The sequence below is a fragment of the Calonectris borealis genome, chromosome 3 (genome assembly GCF_964195595.1).
Source record: "Calonectris borealis chromosome 3, bCalBor7.hap1.2, whole genome shotgun sequence".
Lineage (NCBI taxonomy): Eukaryota > Metazoa > Chordata > Aves > Procellariiformes > Procellariidae > Calonectris > Calonectris borealis.
The window spans coordinates 58,979,921-58,997,962 of record NC_134314.1 but is presented as its reverse complement, the minus strand read 5'-3'; the positions used below and the strand labels follow the sequence as shown (position 1 = coordinate 58,997,962).

The following is an 18,042-nucleotide window of genomic DNA, read 5'->3' as shown; positions in this document are numbered from 1 at the left end:
GCGCAGACTTTGCAAGACTCTGAGCTGCTGCATTTCTGGGAAATATCTCTTATTACAACAGGCATTGGGAAGGCATGGGAAAAGGTTGATCTACTGTGTGCCTTTTCCCAAATACAATTCACTAATACATTGTTGTTGGAGTGAGGGATGGAAGGAGACAATGTGATGACAAAATGCTACCTCTGACAGCCATAGATTAAATCACAGTGACTTTCAGACAGATACTCGTGTGCCTCTGAATTAGCACTAGCATCTCTATTTTTTTTTGCAGAAAGTATCTCTGAATTCAGCCCGATATGACAAATAGATTCCTTCATTCACTACGTGCAGCACATATCTGTCCCTCCTACCCCTATCGACTTGTTAATAGGGCCGTACTTATAATGCAAATATTAAACATCACAGAATAAAGCTGTCTGTGTTTTAGCATATGGATAAATTATGAGATTATAAAGACAAATATAATGTGTCCCCATAATTAAATTTGTTGTAGCTGAGAGATAAGGTATTTGAGACAGATAAATAGAGTTGGACCATACAAAAACAGTGTACTAGAAACCCACATAAGCTGACAAAATTAGCAAGTTAAATGATGTATTTACATTTGACACAGGGGCCGTCTACCCTGATTTCTGGAGGTATGGCTACAGATATACCCGAGTCAACTTTAAACTAGGTAACATGGTACAGATAGCAACGTAGCTGTAGTGGCTCAGGTACAGCTGTCAAGTATTTATTTAGCCATATGGGCTTACAGCAGCCTAGGGTGAAGCCAATGCTGTGGGCAGTTTGGCTACTACCAGTAGCTGTCAAACCTAATTCTCAGTTCAGGTGGATGTAACACTCTCTGACTGCTGCAGTTAAATCTAATTTTAAATTGTGCAAGTATGTAACTCATGAGACATTGTCTCGCTCTTACATAGACATTTACGTTCAGTGTTGAAAGGCTAAATCCAGCACAGGGTTAGGTGCTGCAGTGAGCAGCGTGTGCAGGTCTGGTGCCAACTGGGGAAGAACGGGCAAACTCAGCGGCAAGCCTCTTCCCCCTTCCCAGGTAATTGAAGTGGTTTGTAATCAGTGCAGGTGCCCCCACAGTTCATTAACTGCTGGGATTTCCTTAGACTTGTTTTGGACCTGGAAGCCTGTGCCCCTCTCCAGATCAAGACCTTTCCTCTTTTTTTTGAGTGTTCCTCCAAGAAGAATTAAGTTACAGCCATCTAAACTTACTTTACTTTTGAATAAAAGCGTCCACGCAGAGATTTAATGCTCTCTGACTAAGGCACTCAAACTTCATTGTATTAGTTCATTTATCTTAACTTTCCTGAATGTTGCTCTGTAGACAAGCACTTAGTCAGTTAGCTGGAGCAAGCAATCTCTGCTTCATGCTTATTGCACTCATCACCTAGCTTTATACTAAGCAGCAGACTGAAGATTTACTCAGCTGGAAACTATTTTTACTTCCCCTAGGTATGGAATCTCCTTATTACATCTCTTCTTTTTACACTTGCCTTTTTGGGAATGTCTCTGTCTCAAACACTTTAATGAAGAAAAACTAAATCACATCCCCCTTCACTATATCTTCCACTTGATGCAAATCAAATATACTATCAGATGATTGAAATTTGGAAAAGTCTCTCACATATATGCTATGCTTCTTGTTTTTAATTTTATGTGAAGTAGACAGCTAGCAATATTCTTATATGAGTAAGTTTGGAATACATTGTTAAATTACCTTAAAATTTTCCATTATATGCTCCTATTTTAGATTATTTATAAATTTACCACACTCCAGTCATTGAGGATGAAATTTTTCATGGTTATCTTTTTGCCTCAGGCTGAATTTTCATTCAAAGTCATATAAAAATATTTCAGTAATTTCCAAAATCTAGGCTAGTGAAAATTAAGTTGGACTGTTATATTTTTTCCAATGCTAATAACAGTTTATTCTGAGCTTATGCTTTCTTGGTATTTGCAAGGAAGTCCAAGAAAATTGCTGTAAGTTGTGGGAAAATTTTAGCTTACACAATTGTCATAAAACTAGTTTTAGTTATTATTCTTATTTTTTCTGGATGAATCCAGCTTCCTATTAAAAAAGAAAAGAGGTGACCTTTTAATTACAAACTGTGTCATAAAGCAAATAAAATGGTTGAATTAAAGTTGAATGAGCAGTTTTAGTTCCAGCATTTTTCAGCTGAAGAGTGCTTGACTTTGCAACCTTAAAAACATTTTTATGTGCTTTCCCTTTGTTTTTTATATGCAAAAAAAAGAAAATCTTATTAACTCTAGTTTGTTTCACAGAAACATGGCAGTATGACCAGCCTGGTTTATTTCTAAAACCTAATGCTTGCACCTAAGCACTGTGGGCTTGAAAAAAGGCATGTATTGAGCCCTTTACAAAGAAATAGATATCCAAGTGACTAAATCTGGAAAAGATCTGTAGACAGTGAAGTATGTTCTATGACAGAGCTTTTAGGACTACATATGAAGCTGAACATGAAAACATTTCAGAGGGAAAAAACAGAGTTAATATGCAAAAGAAAAATCATATTTAAGTTTGTCAGATCAAAAGCTTCAGTGGACGTTAGTGTCCCTGCTGCACTGTGATTGAAGAGTCAAAAATGGCCAGTCATCACAGCCCTGAAACATGAACCCTTTAATTTTTGGCAACACCTGCCCTCCCTGGATAAGGTTCTATCCAAAAGCCATAGCTCTGACAGTGTCCATAAGAGGTAATGGTAAACTCTACAATCTGGCTTTAGCAAGCTCTGAGGCTATGGGGATATCAACACACAGGATAGGGCTCTTGGACTAACCAGAGATCGCCTTCAGCCTATCATGCAGAAGAGAAAAATAGCTTATGCTTATGCCAGCCTGGTCTCTGCTTATCCACATTCCAGGCTCCCTGCCCAGATACATCAAGTTACTCTCAGGAAGGAGCCAATTGATCCCTTCTCCATGTTTTTAGCTTGGAGTCCACACAAATATTAATATTTCCTTGTGGATTAGCCCTTTATACCATTTTGATGATGTGAAGGAACCTTAGATTATATTTTTCTGCCCACTTTAAGGTCTGCTTACACTCAATTCAGTTAGTGTTGTTCAAGGCTCGTTTGGGGTTTTTTCCAAAGCGTGAAATAGGGAAATGCTATGGAGAAACTAGAATAAATTTTAAAAAGCCACAACAGTCTCCCTTACACAAGTAAGATGTTCCGTGGCTAAAAGCAAGCTTTCTGATTGCCAGTCTGTTCTGCATAGTTCAGCTATATTTTTTTGCCATAGAGACTACAAGGGCTTTTGTCCGATATGCAGAAGCTCATGTTTCACTGCCATTGACCATCACAGAGCGATTGTTTGCAAAACTGTGCTATTTCCCCATCCAAAACTGACAACACGCTGGCTCGAAGTGTTTTGCACAGAGCTAGCATCTGCTAATGCAAATATAAGATGTGAAAGCATGCTACAGTTTCTACAAAAATATTCAGTCTAAGTTCTACTTGGTATAGGGAGAGAGGAGACTGCTTTTCCTTGGTATGCTGCTAGATGTCCTAAAGCAATTGAATGAGTTACAGTCTGTGATTCATTCAATAATACATTGCTGGTGCTGCTGCGTTCTTCACAGCCTGTTTTTTTAGTGTAAATTGGCTGTCCACATTCCTTAAAGGTTTCGAAAAATCTCCCTTCAATCTCTTTCCACTGGACTGCTAATTGTTATCAACAATAATTTACCTGTTATGACTGGAAATGTATTTGTATAGTGCAAACACATGTGAGACATAATGAAATTACTGAAAGTTTGGAATTATTTTTCTTAAAGACATGAACCTATTTTATAATAAGGAAATACTTAACCAACAAAAAAATATTTGCACCTCTGTGAAATGATATTTGCTGCAAAGCTGGTGAAATGAATGTATGCAAAAACATTACTGCGCTTGTGTATAAAGCTCACAGTTGTCTTCTAATCAGAGGCGTATTTTCTGTGCTTTACTTGTTGACAGAAACCTGAGTATTGCAAAGAAAATATTTTTCCCCTGAAATTGCAAAGCGCCAGTCTTTTGGTAGTAGAGGTTGACAAGGAACATTTTTGTCTATCTAAATCATTAGGATATGGAATAAAACCATGTCCAAAACCAGGGTCTGAAAGTTGGGTGGGCAATAGAGTCTGTAAGGATTCATGTTTGCCTGCATCTAGCAGGACGTGTAGTTGGTTGTGGTTTGAACAGCTGCTCTTCCTGAAGTTATGCTCTGATTAAAAGAGATGTTTTCTTGTTAATCCATCCTGTGGCTGAAGTAACAGCTAAAAATAAAGAAAAAAGAGCATGGAAAGCAATATGCTAGCTGTTTTTTGTTAAGAATAGAAACCAATGCTGTCAAGGACTGAAAATAATTTCCTCTGTCAGAAATCTTAGAGTCAGGGTGCTTGTGTAATGGGACCAAAAGAGAATACACAGATTAGATTAAGGTTGCTGAATAATCACTTATTTTGCAAAAATATGGTCTAACATCTGAAGGCTTATTCAAGGAAAAATATTTGTCTTGACTGGAATTAAATATTGACATTAAGAAGGTCTATACATCATCTAGTACCTGTGACTCAGAGCTAAAATCCATTGTTTGAATTTACAAATATCTTTCCTTGATCACTTTGGTGAACTAATAAGTGTACATAATACCTCCAGATTACAGATTTATTGTGGGGTTTTCTTATTATTTCTAGTAATTCACAGAGACAAACATGAAAAACAAGAAAAAATTGAAAGGAAGGAACCCCTAAAGGGTATGTATTCAGCATTTGATGTTCTTTGTCTTTTTCCCAGTGATTCAAAACAGCCTAATCTATTGACTCTTAGACCCTTCTTGTAAATCCCAATTATGTTTAAGGATCGAGGAGGTGTTGTGAAAGCCAGCTGGAAGGAGAATGAGGCTTTTAAAAGCACTTTGAATTCATTGCTCTGCAGAAAGGCTAAAATTATATTCAGAGATTAATGAATAAGTTTTTACTGTATTATTAACTTATGTAAATGATGCCCAGAGCATAAATAGGTGCCTTTTTTATTCTTCTTGAAAAAATCCAAGCATAATATTTGTCTTTGGGAATACTTCTGAGCAAAACATAATGAGTAAATTATAACATACAGGGCATTCTGCTTCAGAGACCTGCCTTAGAAAAAAAATTTCCCCAGATTCATTTCAGAGACGTTGGGGAGAGGGTGTTAGAGAGGATTTGCTAATTTGCTGTTGGTGTATGCCAACAACAAATTACATATCCGCCTTGTTGTAGGAGTCAGAATCAGGATACTGCTTCCTCTCCACCCACGACTCATCAGTTAGCTCTGGGCTCCAAGAGCCACCATCTAGTTTGTCTCTTATGAGGGATTTTTTGGCAAAATTGAATTTTGTTGGAATATACCTACTTGTCAAAACACTTTAAGCCTTCTGTGAACATGTCCTTTACATAAAAATGTGATTAATGAAGTCTCAGGCTGGAGGAAGAAACCCATTCTGGAAGAGAAAATAGGCCAGTGGTCATAATAAATAACCCAAAAAAGGAAAGACCCAATATCCAGCCACGGCTGATTTATTTCAGACCAAGAATACAAGTCTCACAACCCAATTGAACATGCACCCTTCCTGAAATCTGTGCTTGACTAGGTCTTTCTAATGGTCTCTGATTGGAGCTTTTCTATTTTTTTATAAATAATTCAAAATACATTGAGTTAGCAAGACTGACTCTAGAGGTTAATGGCAGGCACATAAGTTCAGGTTTCTGTTAGAATGAATATTTATTACCAGAAAATGGCATGGCGGTAACGCGAAATTTTTTCTGAGATTTGGAAAAATGACAGAGCAAAGACTATAGTGTCCCATATTAAAACATGAATGTATCATTAAGAATTCTCCTGTTATTTTTTTGAAAACTTGGGAAACTCTTCAATTTGATTTGATAGGAGAAGAATATTTAATGTTTTTAAAAGTTTCTTAGAACAGGAAAAAATGATCCCAACCAATCTCAGATAGCCAATGATTAAGAATAAGAATTGTTATACTGCTTAACTTTTCATAACTCCTACTAATATTCTGTCTACCTAAATGTATTTTATCTTAAAGTGAATGTATTACTTAGTTTTGTTTAGTGAACTATTGCTACAATTGCTACTAAAACACTACTGTGTATAGAGATTCTCTGTATTCACAATATTAAGAAACATTGATTTCAGACTGTACATTATATTTTAAAACCACGGCTATGGATACGAGTCTTTCTAAGGCCCATTTCATTGTAGTGTGACTGGAAGACTCCAAAGTTTCATGGCATCCCTGTACTTTAACTGTTTATTTTTTACTTTAAATACATTCCCTTTTCAAGATTTAGATAATGGAGAGAGTAAATAACATCCTATTCTAATTTTTAATCACCTTCTGTGATGAAGTAAACTTCATGTTATCTAATGACACAGAGAATAATTAGAAGTCTCTCAATCAGAAGTGACTCAGTCAGCTATGTCAGGAACTCATTCTCATGTATTTCATCACTATATTGCTAAAAAAATGTGAGCGTGTGAATATTCCCTACCCTTCTTCTCTTGCTTCCAGTTAGATACGGAATTCACGGTACTATAAAAGAACTTCCTTATTTTCTCATGTTTGACAAAGGAAGTTTTACTAAACTGGAGTTACAGTTAAAGCTAGCTTGGAGTTTCACTGCTGATTTTTCTGAAGTCCTCCAAAATCCACACGCTTATTTCCCATTGTCTGGAAAATTATTGTGTAATATCCTAAGAAAAGTGAGTGGAAAATGTTATATGAATGAGTGGATAGCATAGTACAGTTTCCCCTGTCATAATGTTAGTTTTTACTTTGCACATGCTGGGCATCTAATCATGGCTCTGAGATCATCATTGCCAGGGACTGATCTCAGCTAGTGTCCGTTACTAGCTATCTGTATCCATTACTAGCTATCGGTATCAATTACTAGCTATCCGCATCCATTACTAGCTATCCGCATCCATTACTGGTTATCCATTTCAAGCCAGCTGGCAAGTGACAGATGTGTCATTTGTGCATGTGATGCTCTTATGCTCCAGGATTGATTCCAGGGTTTTTATGAGCCTCTGCCTGACAGAGTATGGAGTGGCCCAGGTGATGTCCTCTTCCTAGTGCAGGCAGCAGCATTTACTGTGAGCACTGCCTTAGTCCTTGACAGTTTTCTGAAAATCTCTCTTCAGGAACGGACGGACAATTGCAAGGGATGATGTTGCTGTAGTAAACAGCTGAGGCATATTACCATGGTTTGGATGGTAAGCAGTAATTTGTTAGCCAGAGTTGTCTCCTCACACCCATGTAGTGTGATGTACGCTGTACAGATATGCAGGGGATAGCTCAGGAGTTACACAGTTTGCCATTTTGTCTCCTAAGGCTTATCTTGGTAGAATTATTTTTGATTCTTAAGTTTTCCCACAGTTTTTTTTTTAATATATATGAACACATTTCTTCTTTCCTAGTGACACATAAAGACAAACTGGAAAGACAAGAAAAACCTGAAAAAAAGGAAAGGCATGCAGGTAATAATTTAATGTCAGAACTTATTTTACATTTTGAGATACCCCAGAACTGATTGTCTACTCAATTTCCATTTATGTATCCCCTTGATTGGAAAAAATGTTTTAGAACTTTATGAATAAAAATCATGAGATCATATAAAGGTTTGCAGACATACAGACTGAATAGCATTTTATATTCCTTCTGCATATTTGTTGTTTTTTTTCTGAGGAAGGGAGATGATATATTTTATACTCTAGATTGGTATAATCTCCCAGTAATCTCTGAGTATTTCCAACACTCACAGTAAGTATGGTTGCTAAGATAATATGGTCATCGAGGAAAAACACCTTACAACCTGTAAACAAAGGGAATGAGGCAGGCCATGTGAAAAAAATGTCTTAAAAACAATACTGAGTAGGGCTGCTGCATAGGCATTGAATAGGGCACGATTAATTCTTTAAGTAGTTACTTGCAATACATAGGTATCTAACACTGCTTTATCTTCCACAATTCTTACTTTCCTTTGAAACACCAACACAAGACTGGGGAGTACATAGCAAAGCTCATGCATACATTTTTGTGTTCTTAGTTTAAACTCATATGCTGGAGTCAAATAGGCAGCTGAGTGTTTTCACACACCTGGTCCCTGTAGGGTACCTCAGGGGATACGAAAACATACAGATACCAGTTCTGCACACCCATGGACAAGTTACTGTGTAAACATGAATTGCAAAAAAATTAGCAAATCAGAGCCCACATGGGAGAATATTCCAGACTACCCACCACTCAGTGACTATTGCACAATTCGGGTGTATTCTGAAACCTGAGCCAGAAATCTAGTCACTACAGTGTACTTTATTTCAATTTGTAAAGTGGAAATTAAAAGCAAACAAAAAGCCCCAAAGAGCATTAGTTATAATGCCATTGCAATTAGATTTGTAATTAATTATAGTGTTTAATCATTCATAGCTGGAAAAACTGTTAGTTGTAATGCGGAGTTCAGAAAATCCTTCAGAAATGAACCAAAGTAATAAACTAGAAAGCTCAAAAATAACAATAAACCAAAATAAAATAGTAAATGACAATATAAACAAAACAAACAAAATGAACCATTAAACAACATAAATAAACATGACTCTTTTTAACTAACTTCTTTCATGGGATTGCAGTTGTGCCAGAGACGGCAGAGACCTCAGGGATGGTAGACAAGTTTTTGAAAGTTCGAATCACGTGCTTTGGCAGCAGCAGCAGGCAGCAGCAGCTGAATCAATCTTTCTGGGTTTTTGTATGGAGAGCCATGGTGCCTACTTGTGTTTCTTGTCTTTTTTGTCCTTTTTCTCACTTAAAATGTGACACTTCTCTTTTTTAATAATCATTAATGATGATGTTATTTATTTCTAGCTATTCACAAAGAGAAACCTGAAAAGCCAGAAAAACATGAAAAGAAAGCACCTTCTAAAGGTAATGCAGATTATTATTAGGTGTTGTACAATTTTAGATTTTTAGTGCTTATATAATTTGAGAGAGTGTGGAGATAACTATTTAAAGTATAAAGCTCTTCTAGTCTACGCTCTACATTTTTTGGGTGCTCTCACTTTTGCTTGAGCAGGTCTTGATCAGCTCCTGAGTAAAGTCTTGCTCAGCATATATTTCCTGTTCAGTTTTCTTGTTTTGATGCACAGAGGTAATTATGAATCATTCTTGTGCAGCTAAAGAAATAAGCCTATGACTATTATATTTGCATTCCTTGATGTCTTTTCCTCCACAATGGGATTCAGTAATTTGCCTGCAAAGAAGGCTTTCTCTTGTGTATCAGTTTTCAATCTGGTGCAGACCTAATGCAAGAGTGTTTACTAACTCTCCATCTGGGTCTTCCATCATATCCAAAAATAGATTTTCATTTTCTTGCCTTTTTTTTTTTTTGCAATAACATTTTCATTTCAGTACATGATTTGTACTGTCCTCCATGGCAGAAGTGGCTTTGGTTAAGATTTACATATCTACTAATTATCATATATATTCTGAAGCAATATTGTGTATGAGAGGTGATTTTCAGTGTTCTTTTGACTGATAATTCCATCTTGAGCCATGACTTGGACAGGGGGATTTAAAAATCCAATCAGCTTGCCCTGTTATGCCAAGACTAACATTTATTATTGCTTAGCATTTGAACGTTTTTGCTCTGAAGTTTTCTTTTTTTTTTTTAACATGCATTGCTTTTTGGAAGCCAGATATTTCTGTAATGAAGTTAGGTTTCAGTCTTTGTCGTTTCTTTCTTTTACTCAGTTAACCCTTGAAAAAATACGATGCAATGTATCTTAATATCAGTCTGTTATGGCATTCAGATTAATCTCATGATGATGGGAAGTATGAATTAATCAGGTTTAATTTGAATCCGTTCAGACAATATAGACTCAAATGTACAAATCAGTCTTTATTGGACTCGACCTTACTCTGAGGAGAAACATGAAAACAGAAAGTGGGAGTGAAGAAAGAAAAAAAGTGGAATGAAGACTTAAAGCCTTAAAAGACTTTGATAGGTAGCCATTGTCCAGTTGCTCTTTAAAAGGGATATTTGGTCATTTTTTCTACTTTCACTGTATAACTTGAAAGTGTAGGATTTTTTTATACAGTGAAATCACACTGAAGTAATCCAGAGAAAATAAATGCCCACGGTGTCTGTGTAGATTTGAAATGCAAATAACTTCCAAGAATCACTGAGATATTCCTAATGAGCAGCCAGCCTGTTTACCCATTTATCTTCTGCTAGCTAACCAAATCACTTAGAGCTTTAATGGTTTAATAGCAGCCATGACTCCAGTCACTGGCTGGAAAATTTTGTGAAGAATTTGGCCACTTTGTAGCTGAGGAGATTTGCTCCTGCGGTATGACATATAGACATGCTACCCTCTCTTGAGTAGTTTCCATGCCATGCAAGTCCCTGTGGTTGGACTCAGTGCAGTAGGGCACTCATTGCCTTCAGCGCTTCCTAAGGCACATTTATGCCGTCAGTGTGCTGAGCTATCCATTGCCAGGCTCACCTCCCTTTTGTCTGGGGCCTGCTCTAAACTGGATCAGCTCCCAGCAGTGCCGAGGGGCCATTTCAACCACTTGAAGTCCCTAGGAAGTGAGGATGCTCAGGTCCAGGCCAACCGCAGGGAACAGGCGTACTGAAAATCACAGTCAGGAGATTTTCTCTACGCTCGATAAAAAGACTTAGGGTACTTCTTCAGCCCCTGTTAAAGGCTCCAGAAAGCTTCAGTGATATGAATGCTATTTAAACACATCATCTAAGACACAGCTATCTTAAAAAAAGAAAAAAAAAATCTAAATAACAATCATATAGGCAGCAATTCCAGGCTGGAATTCAGTTAGAGAGGATGTTGCTATCATGTAGTTATCACTTGAAAGAAGTGTCATTAACTCTCAAGGCTGTTTTGTTCCGGCAATATGTCTGGATGGCAACCAAGAGAGGAAAGATAGAAGTCTCTGCACAAAATTTTGACAGCCTTTCTGGGACACAGCAGTGTGTGTGTTTACACAGTGTATCCTGTGCAGACATGAACTCACCCGAGCTGGGCTCTGAAGTGAGCACCAGGCTTGTGGCTGTGTTTGTATGACAGCGAGCCAAAGCTAAGAAAATTTCCTTTCTGTAAGACGAATGTAGTCACACGGCTTCTTGTTGGCTGGAACACAAGAAGATCAAGCCTGTGTCTGCTGGGAGCTTGAGCAGATCTAGTTTGTATCATCTGGAGTATGCAGTGTAAACATTCCCTACAAAGCTTCAGATCTGTGTGACTGCCTTGTCTCCTGGTTAGGTGAGTCTCAACAGATATTCTGAAGCTTTTTACCCCAGTGCATGAACCTGCGAAAAAGAAGCAAGAATTTTGCAAACTGAAACACAGGAATCATGAAGAACTGTAAAACTTCCAGGGATGTTGTTGTGTTTTAGCAATATTTTGTCATTATTTGTGAGGGGTTTTTTTCCTAATATACAATTGTACTCATTTCTAGTAATTCAAAAAGACAAGCCTGAAAGACATGAAAGAGCTGAAAAGAAACCTCCTCCCAAAGGTATTTATTTATTTATGCTACATTTTTTACCAAAATTTTCATTAAATCCATAAACTTTATTTTATTGGAGCAGAGAATATGTGTATGAAAAATCAGCTACATGACACTATAATGAAATTAAAATATAATTCAAATTAAAATGTCTCTAGAAGATCCAGGGGTTAGTTCTATGCATGATCCCTTTTAAAACCTGTTGAACTTTCAAAGATGAGAGTTAAAGGTATGAACCACCATTTCCCTGAAAAAGAAGTAGGCCTATCTGTAAGTGATCTGACATATACATTTTCACTATAACTGGTTAAGGAAATACTTTCTTCACTAGCCAGCAATATTTGGTCATGCCATGGCTTTGTTAGTAAGTAGGAATTGCCCTTATATAAATACCTGTATTCTATTTTAGAATAGGTAGGACTATTCAGTTTACATATTGATAAAATCAGTCTAGTCAGCCCAGTAGCTTAATGGAAATAAAGTCCAGTGCCTTACAGAAGACATGGATTTTGTAGCATTCAAGTTTTGCCTCAAGGATGGAGACCTTTAGAGCTATGAAGAAAACAAAAGTGTGAACATCACACTAAACAGATTACTTTAAACCATATTCAGTGGCATTTTAAATGAATTTTTAACTATAAACACACATATTGTCACCATCCATGTCTCAGATGAGAAAAAGCTGCTGCTACATATGAGCAGAAGGAATAGTCCTGGTCTCACCAGCCTCTGTGTACCTTCAGGCACTGATATTTGCAATTCAGTAATTCTGCTTGGAAGCCTTCTCACTCTGTTGCAGGGCACATAATGAATTGGCCTGTCTCAGACTAGTCTTTCAGCTTGTGGAATTGTTGTAGAGAAAGACTTCTTGGGCAGAGACCTAAAACCGGTGTGTAAAAGTGACCCTTACAAATAGACACGCTTTAAATCAACTACTTTTACAGCTTGCAACAGAGTTTAGCTCTGATCTCTGAATTCTAAAGTTACTCAGATTTAGCCTGGAAGTACCTTCCATATTTGTTTGCTTCATGACCAACATTTGTCTCCCTAGTTTATACCATAAAAGCTAGCATATTGTCCTTAGAAACATTGAATATTATTTGCCAGAGCCTACTATGCTTAGTATCAGTCAAATACTCGGTACAGGACTGAAGACAAGACATGTTTGCATCTCATATTTCTGTCTAAGTCTGTCTGGTTTGGGGGGATTATAGCTTTCATCAGATCTGAGCAAGGTGTTAATGATGAAGAAAAACTCATTAGTAATAACATAAGATAAGATAAATGGTACTGAGTATTATTCTGGGGGGCAAGAATGACACTGAAAGCTTGTTCTTTATTATCTGCAGAGGAGAAGAAAGTAAAGAACACTAAAGTGGAAGCAAAAGTTAAAAAGGAAGTGAAGGATGGAAAAGGAGAAGCAAAGACGACTGAGAAGGTCAAGCAGGCAGAGACTAAAACAACAGAAGTTGGGCTAATAAAAGCCAAACCGAAAATTAAGGAGGAGAAAGCTCTTCAGACTGTAACTAAATCGGAAAAGAAAGGTAAACAAAACCAGGAGGAAACAGACGAAGATCTTAAAAAGGTAGTAGGGAAGAAGCAGAGAGAATGAAGTTAAAGCTGGCAAGGACCAAAGTCCACCCATGAAAAAAAAAGTGCAGTACAAATAAATTCCAGATGAATCTCGGACCGCTAGAAGGAGACTATTGAGAATAAAATAAGTTTAATCTAAGTAACCAGAATGTTCTAACGGTTTGTCATGGCTAAAGATTCATTTTAGTTTAAATCCTTCTTTAACAAGGACCAATTTATCTTCAGATAGGCTGGAGTCTTCATGGATTTGCTCAGTAGCATCTTATGTAGTGTATTGCTAGTAAAGTTATTTTGGAAAATACAGACTGTCCAATGACCTGTTGGGAATTATGTTTTGTTTCTACATCTGTGTTTGTCCTCCCTAACAATAAGGAAAGTAGCAGCAGAGGAAAGGGAATATAATAATTTGTATTACATCAGATTATATGAGGCATTGTCATGTTGTCAGGTATTGTATGACATAGTGATATACCTGCCTGATGTAATTTGATGTGATCAGCTTCCAAATTTCTCCTAAAAAGGAAAGAAATGCCACCCTGGGAAAGTAAGAAATTAAGTGACAAAACAAAGAATCGACATGCATCAACGCCAAACACAGGTGTCAACTATATGCTCCTCATTGTCAGAGTTAGCCTGGCTTCTTCCACTCCCAAGTGGCACTGACTGGTCCCCCGATTTCCCTGTGGTTCTCCATGGCGTTAGGTACAATTTTGTATGAATGAAGGCGGCAGGACCTGGCTCTCTGTACATATTGCCACACTGCAGGCACAGGATTATTCTGACATTAATAGAGGCAGCTCAGCGTTGCGTGGCGCACCTATCTGATCCTTTCAGCTGATAACCACAGATAAATCGTTATGCCTGAGCATCAGAGCAGCCATCCCTGCCTGGATATCTGAATCTGCCTGGGCAGATTCTCTCAGAATTTCATAGCCATCAGCTCTGGACCCCTTAGGAGTTGCCTGAATTATACATTTCTAGAAATCTGAAAGGAAAGATTTTGAGACATAGACCCCTTTCTGACATGCATAGTGTGCTGAACCAGTATTTTTTAGCATTTATTTGTTTTCTCATTAATTTTGGGTTTTAGTTGAAAACTGGAGCCTTTGAGGCATAAAATCAAAGCAGCATCTTTCATGCTGATTGCTGTGACCAAGGGGAAAGTTCAGCAAATTGTTGAGCTCCTCTTGGGAGGTGCAAATCTCTTTCAGTTTTTGTTCGCTCTGACAGAGTTTCAGTGCACAGTGGGATCCACTCCATACTGTTCAGGATAAGACTCTCAAAAAGCAATGGTGTGCAGATGAGGCACTTTACTCCCTGACAGCAAAATATTTTAAGTAAGTAGGGGTCAAAGATTACAGACAGCAATAGAGAGTGGTGGTGGTTTTTTGTTTGTTGGTTTGGTTTTTGTAGGGTATTTTTCCCCCCTTTAACTGATAAATATTAGCAAAATGATCCATCTTAACATCAAACATTAACAGGTCACTTTGTAAGTCTGCTTTAGAGTGTGACCCCAGTGACTGTGCACCGAACCGTGGCAGGTGAAAGTGGGAATGAGCAGCTGGAGTGGAGGAAGGAAGGAGCCTCTTCAACTGCCCTTATCCCTGGAGATAGGGCTACACACGTTCAGTGAAAGCTGCCTTTTCTACATTTGTCCTTCCTTTTTCCACCATAAGCCACTGCTGCCCAGCTGGATACTCTCAGAAAATTCAGTTCTGTATTTCAGTCCCACTGTGACCCAAGGTGAACATAATTTTGAAGTCAATGTGGTTTTGCCAAGATTTCCTGACCCTGCAATCCTTACTTTTCCTTGCTCAAGGGAGTAGTTCTGCCAGCTTTTCTGCAACAATGTAAAAAATATAACAGTAATCACAGATTTGTTATGATTTCCCTGCTGTTGCATCATTTCTTACTCAAATTAATATTAAAAACAATAGGTCGTCTTCCAGGGTAAATCACATGAGGTTCAATGACAGAAATATCTATGACCATTTTTATCAATAAGAATCAGTCCCAAACTTTGACATGATTTATTAGTACTCAGATTAATATTTGTGCCACTATTACAGAGTTATAAGGTGAAAACTATAGTGTGAAATTATCTTGTTAATAAGGGAGTTTAAACTAAAATGAATTTTTAGCCATGAAGAGATATTTGGAAAATCATATTCATTTAAAATTCCTGAGATTTCAATCTTTGTTGATTGGCAGAATTCCCATGAACTTCAATGGGATGTTACCCAGTGCACCTTATATTTTCATATAGAGTAGAAATGCTATTTTTGTTATTCAGAGTTTAACATTCTGCCTTCAATTTTTTTTATAAATCCCGGTTTTCAGGGGTTGAGTTGCTAAAGATATCTTATGAGGAGAAAATTAATACAAAATCTTTCTTCTCAGATACAATCAAGACTAAGGCTTTTTTTTAAAGTTTATTTAAATTACATTTCCACCAAAAAAACTCAAAACAAACAAACAAACAAAACCACACACACACACACACACACACACAAACCAACAACAACAAAACAAACAGAAAAAACCAACCCAAACACCCACAGTCTATTTTAATCCTGGTCTATATTACTATGTTTAAAAAATTGATTAGTTTAATATCAATGAAATGGTGTGAGCTGCTAGGCCCTCAGGCTATGTCTATGTCATAACCTAAATAGAACCAGCACAGGCTTGTACTCTGTCCTGTGATTGCCCATACAGCTTATGTGCCCAACATAGTTATGTCCCATGCCATCTAGCAGCCTTTTTTATAGTGCCCCAAAACAGTAGGGGCTCTTCCCAATGGGCAGCATGGATGAAGGCAGCTTGTTTTGGTAAAAGAAGAGTAAGGAAAATTCAGCTTTGTGGGCAAGAGCTGTGCCCTGGCATTTGCTTTCTGGACTAAAGAATTGGCATTGGTCCATTTTATTTATTAATATTCCCTGAGGCCCTTTTTGCAAGTGCGTTGAAGTCAGTGCAAACACTTTGCTGACTTCAGTGGCTTTAGATGGGCTTACCCAGAGTACAGATTTGTACATACTTGTTTTCTCAGACATACGCTGCTACTTTTTTCAGCAAATTAGCACATAGGCTTAGGGCAGATATTGCAGCCAAATTCTTTAGATTCCTTAAGGATGGAATCCAAAGCTGGAGCCAGCCAGAATGATAAATTTGAATTCCTAAATATGAAAGTAGAAACTATTATGAATAGTCATTAAAGGTTTTAAAAGCAATGCTTATAGCCACAGCCCTGTGTACATCCTGAAAGGTTTGCCCCAGGTTCTACAATACTGACTAGTATTACCCTTGCCATCTCAGTAACAGAAAATAGCTGCATGGGCTCCTATCAACTAGTAGAAACAATTGGATATATGCTGAGCTTGTAAAACCTTTCCTAATTTCTACAACTGCATAGGAAATCATGACTTGAAGGCTGCAGTTCTCCACCCAAGGACTTCTATGGCAGTCAACATAACAGAGCAGCAATCACATAAAATCTTCAGCATCAACTAATACTGATGCTCCAGTGAACTATGTAAGAAAGCAAATAATACAATGAGTGTTACATGCTTGGGAACATCATTTTGCATTTAGATATAACAGTTATGCCATTTTTTAAATTTTAAGTATTCCAAAGTCTGCATAATTTTGTGTTGAAGTTGGCAAAGAGAAAGTAAGTGGCTTTGTAGGTGAGTAGGAGAGAGGTGCAACAGGAGGTGGAGAGAGGAAGAGGTGTAGTTTCTGTAACCTAGGAACTGTGATGGAACAGTCTAGGACAGACGGATGAATATGCTTAACTCTTGAGGACAGTTGAGAGCTAACTCAGCTAACCAGAGTTGGCATTTAGTCATCAACCTTAACTTTCAAAGCTAATGTCCCTTAGAGCCCAGTGGGGCAATGTGCTTTTTTCTGGCCAGCTGGAGAATCCAGGAATAATATTGCAATTCTTTTGCACTCAGTTACAACTGGTAACATTTCTTCACCATTCTTATTGTTAGAAATTTTTATTAAGGTCTTCAACTCTGCTTATGTATAGGAGAAATCAATAGACAATCAACATTTCTGAAATGAGAGTTTCATTTAGATTCAGAAGCCTTAATTTCTGTATAGCATAGTTTTAATATATATATCTCCAGATTTAATATATACGTGTATATATTTGTAAAGATTAGTGTCTGGAAAATAATTCTGTAGTGAAATGATAAAATCCTGTGGAAAATCTCATTGCTACAGGAGTGTAAGTACACAGAGTTCTCTTTATGTTCCCATTCACTAAATGTACATATTGATTATACTGTTAAAGCAATATTAACAAAATACTGTGATATAAAACTTTATTGAATTTTTCTATTGCCTGGCTGCGACTATTTGAAATTTATCCTCAAGGATAAGAAAAAGTCTTTGGGACCTGTGGCCAGGCAGCAGTTTGCACAGTACTTGTGCATGGGGTCAGGACATATGCCAAAACCAAGGCTGCGTGCTACTGGCCTGGGGCACACACTGTGCTCTGCCAGCCCAAAAGAAGAGCTGGCAGCTCTGGGGCACTGGTAGCTCTGAAGTTCTTGGCTGGGAGGCTTGAGTTAGATCTGGACAATAAATTGCCTCTTTCTGAACATGTGAATTACTTGAAGGCCAGGAAAAAAACCCAAGCGTGTAAGTAAGGCTATCCCTGAAATGTGTCTTTGCACTGCCAAGCTTTATCTTCACTGTAAAATAGAAACATTTTAAATTTACTTTCTTTATTACTCTTCTTTTCCTTTTTGCTCTGTTAGATCAATATGCATTCTGTCGCTATGTGATTGACATGTTTGCGCAAGGGGATTTTTATCCAGGTACTTTCTTACA

The 18,042-nt window shown here is 37.5% G+C and overlaps 1 protein-coding gene across 1 annotated transcript in view; it reads left to right on the top strand.

The window, feature by feature from the left end:
* The window catches only part of TRDN (triadin), a gene marked incomplete at its 5' end in the record, with an annotated part of 237,298 nt that overhangs the window by 69,880 nt on the left and 149,376 nt on the right, over positions 1 to 18,042 (top strand). The window contains 6 exon segments of the mRNA XM_075145762.1: positions 4,718 to 4,777; positions 7,503 to 7,562; positions 8,944 to 9,003; positions 11,557 to 11,616; positions 12,957 to 13,151; positions 17,970 to 18,029. Coding sequence (XP_075001863.1) covers positions 4,718 to 4,777; positions 7,503 to 7,562; positions 8,944 to 9,003; positions 11,557 to 11,616; positions 12,957 to 13,151; positions 17,970 to 18,029 — 495 coding nt within the window.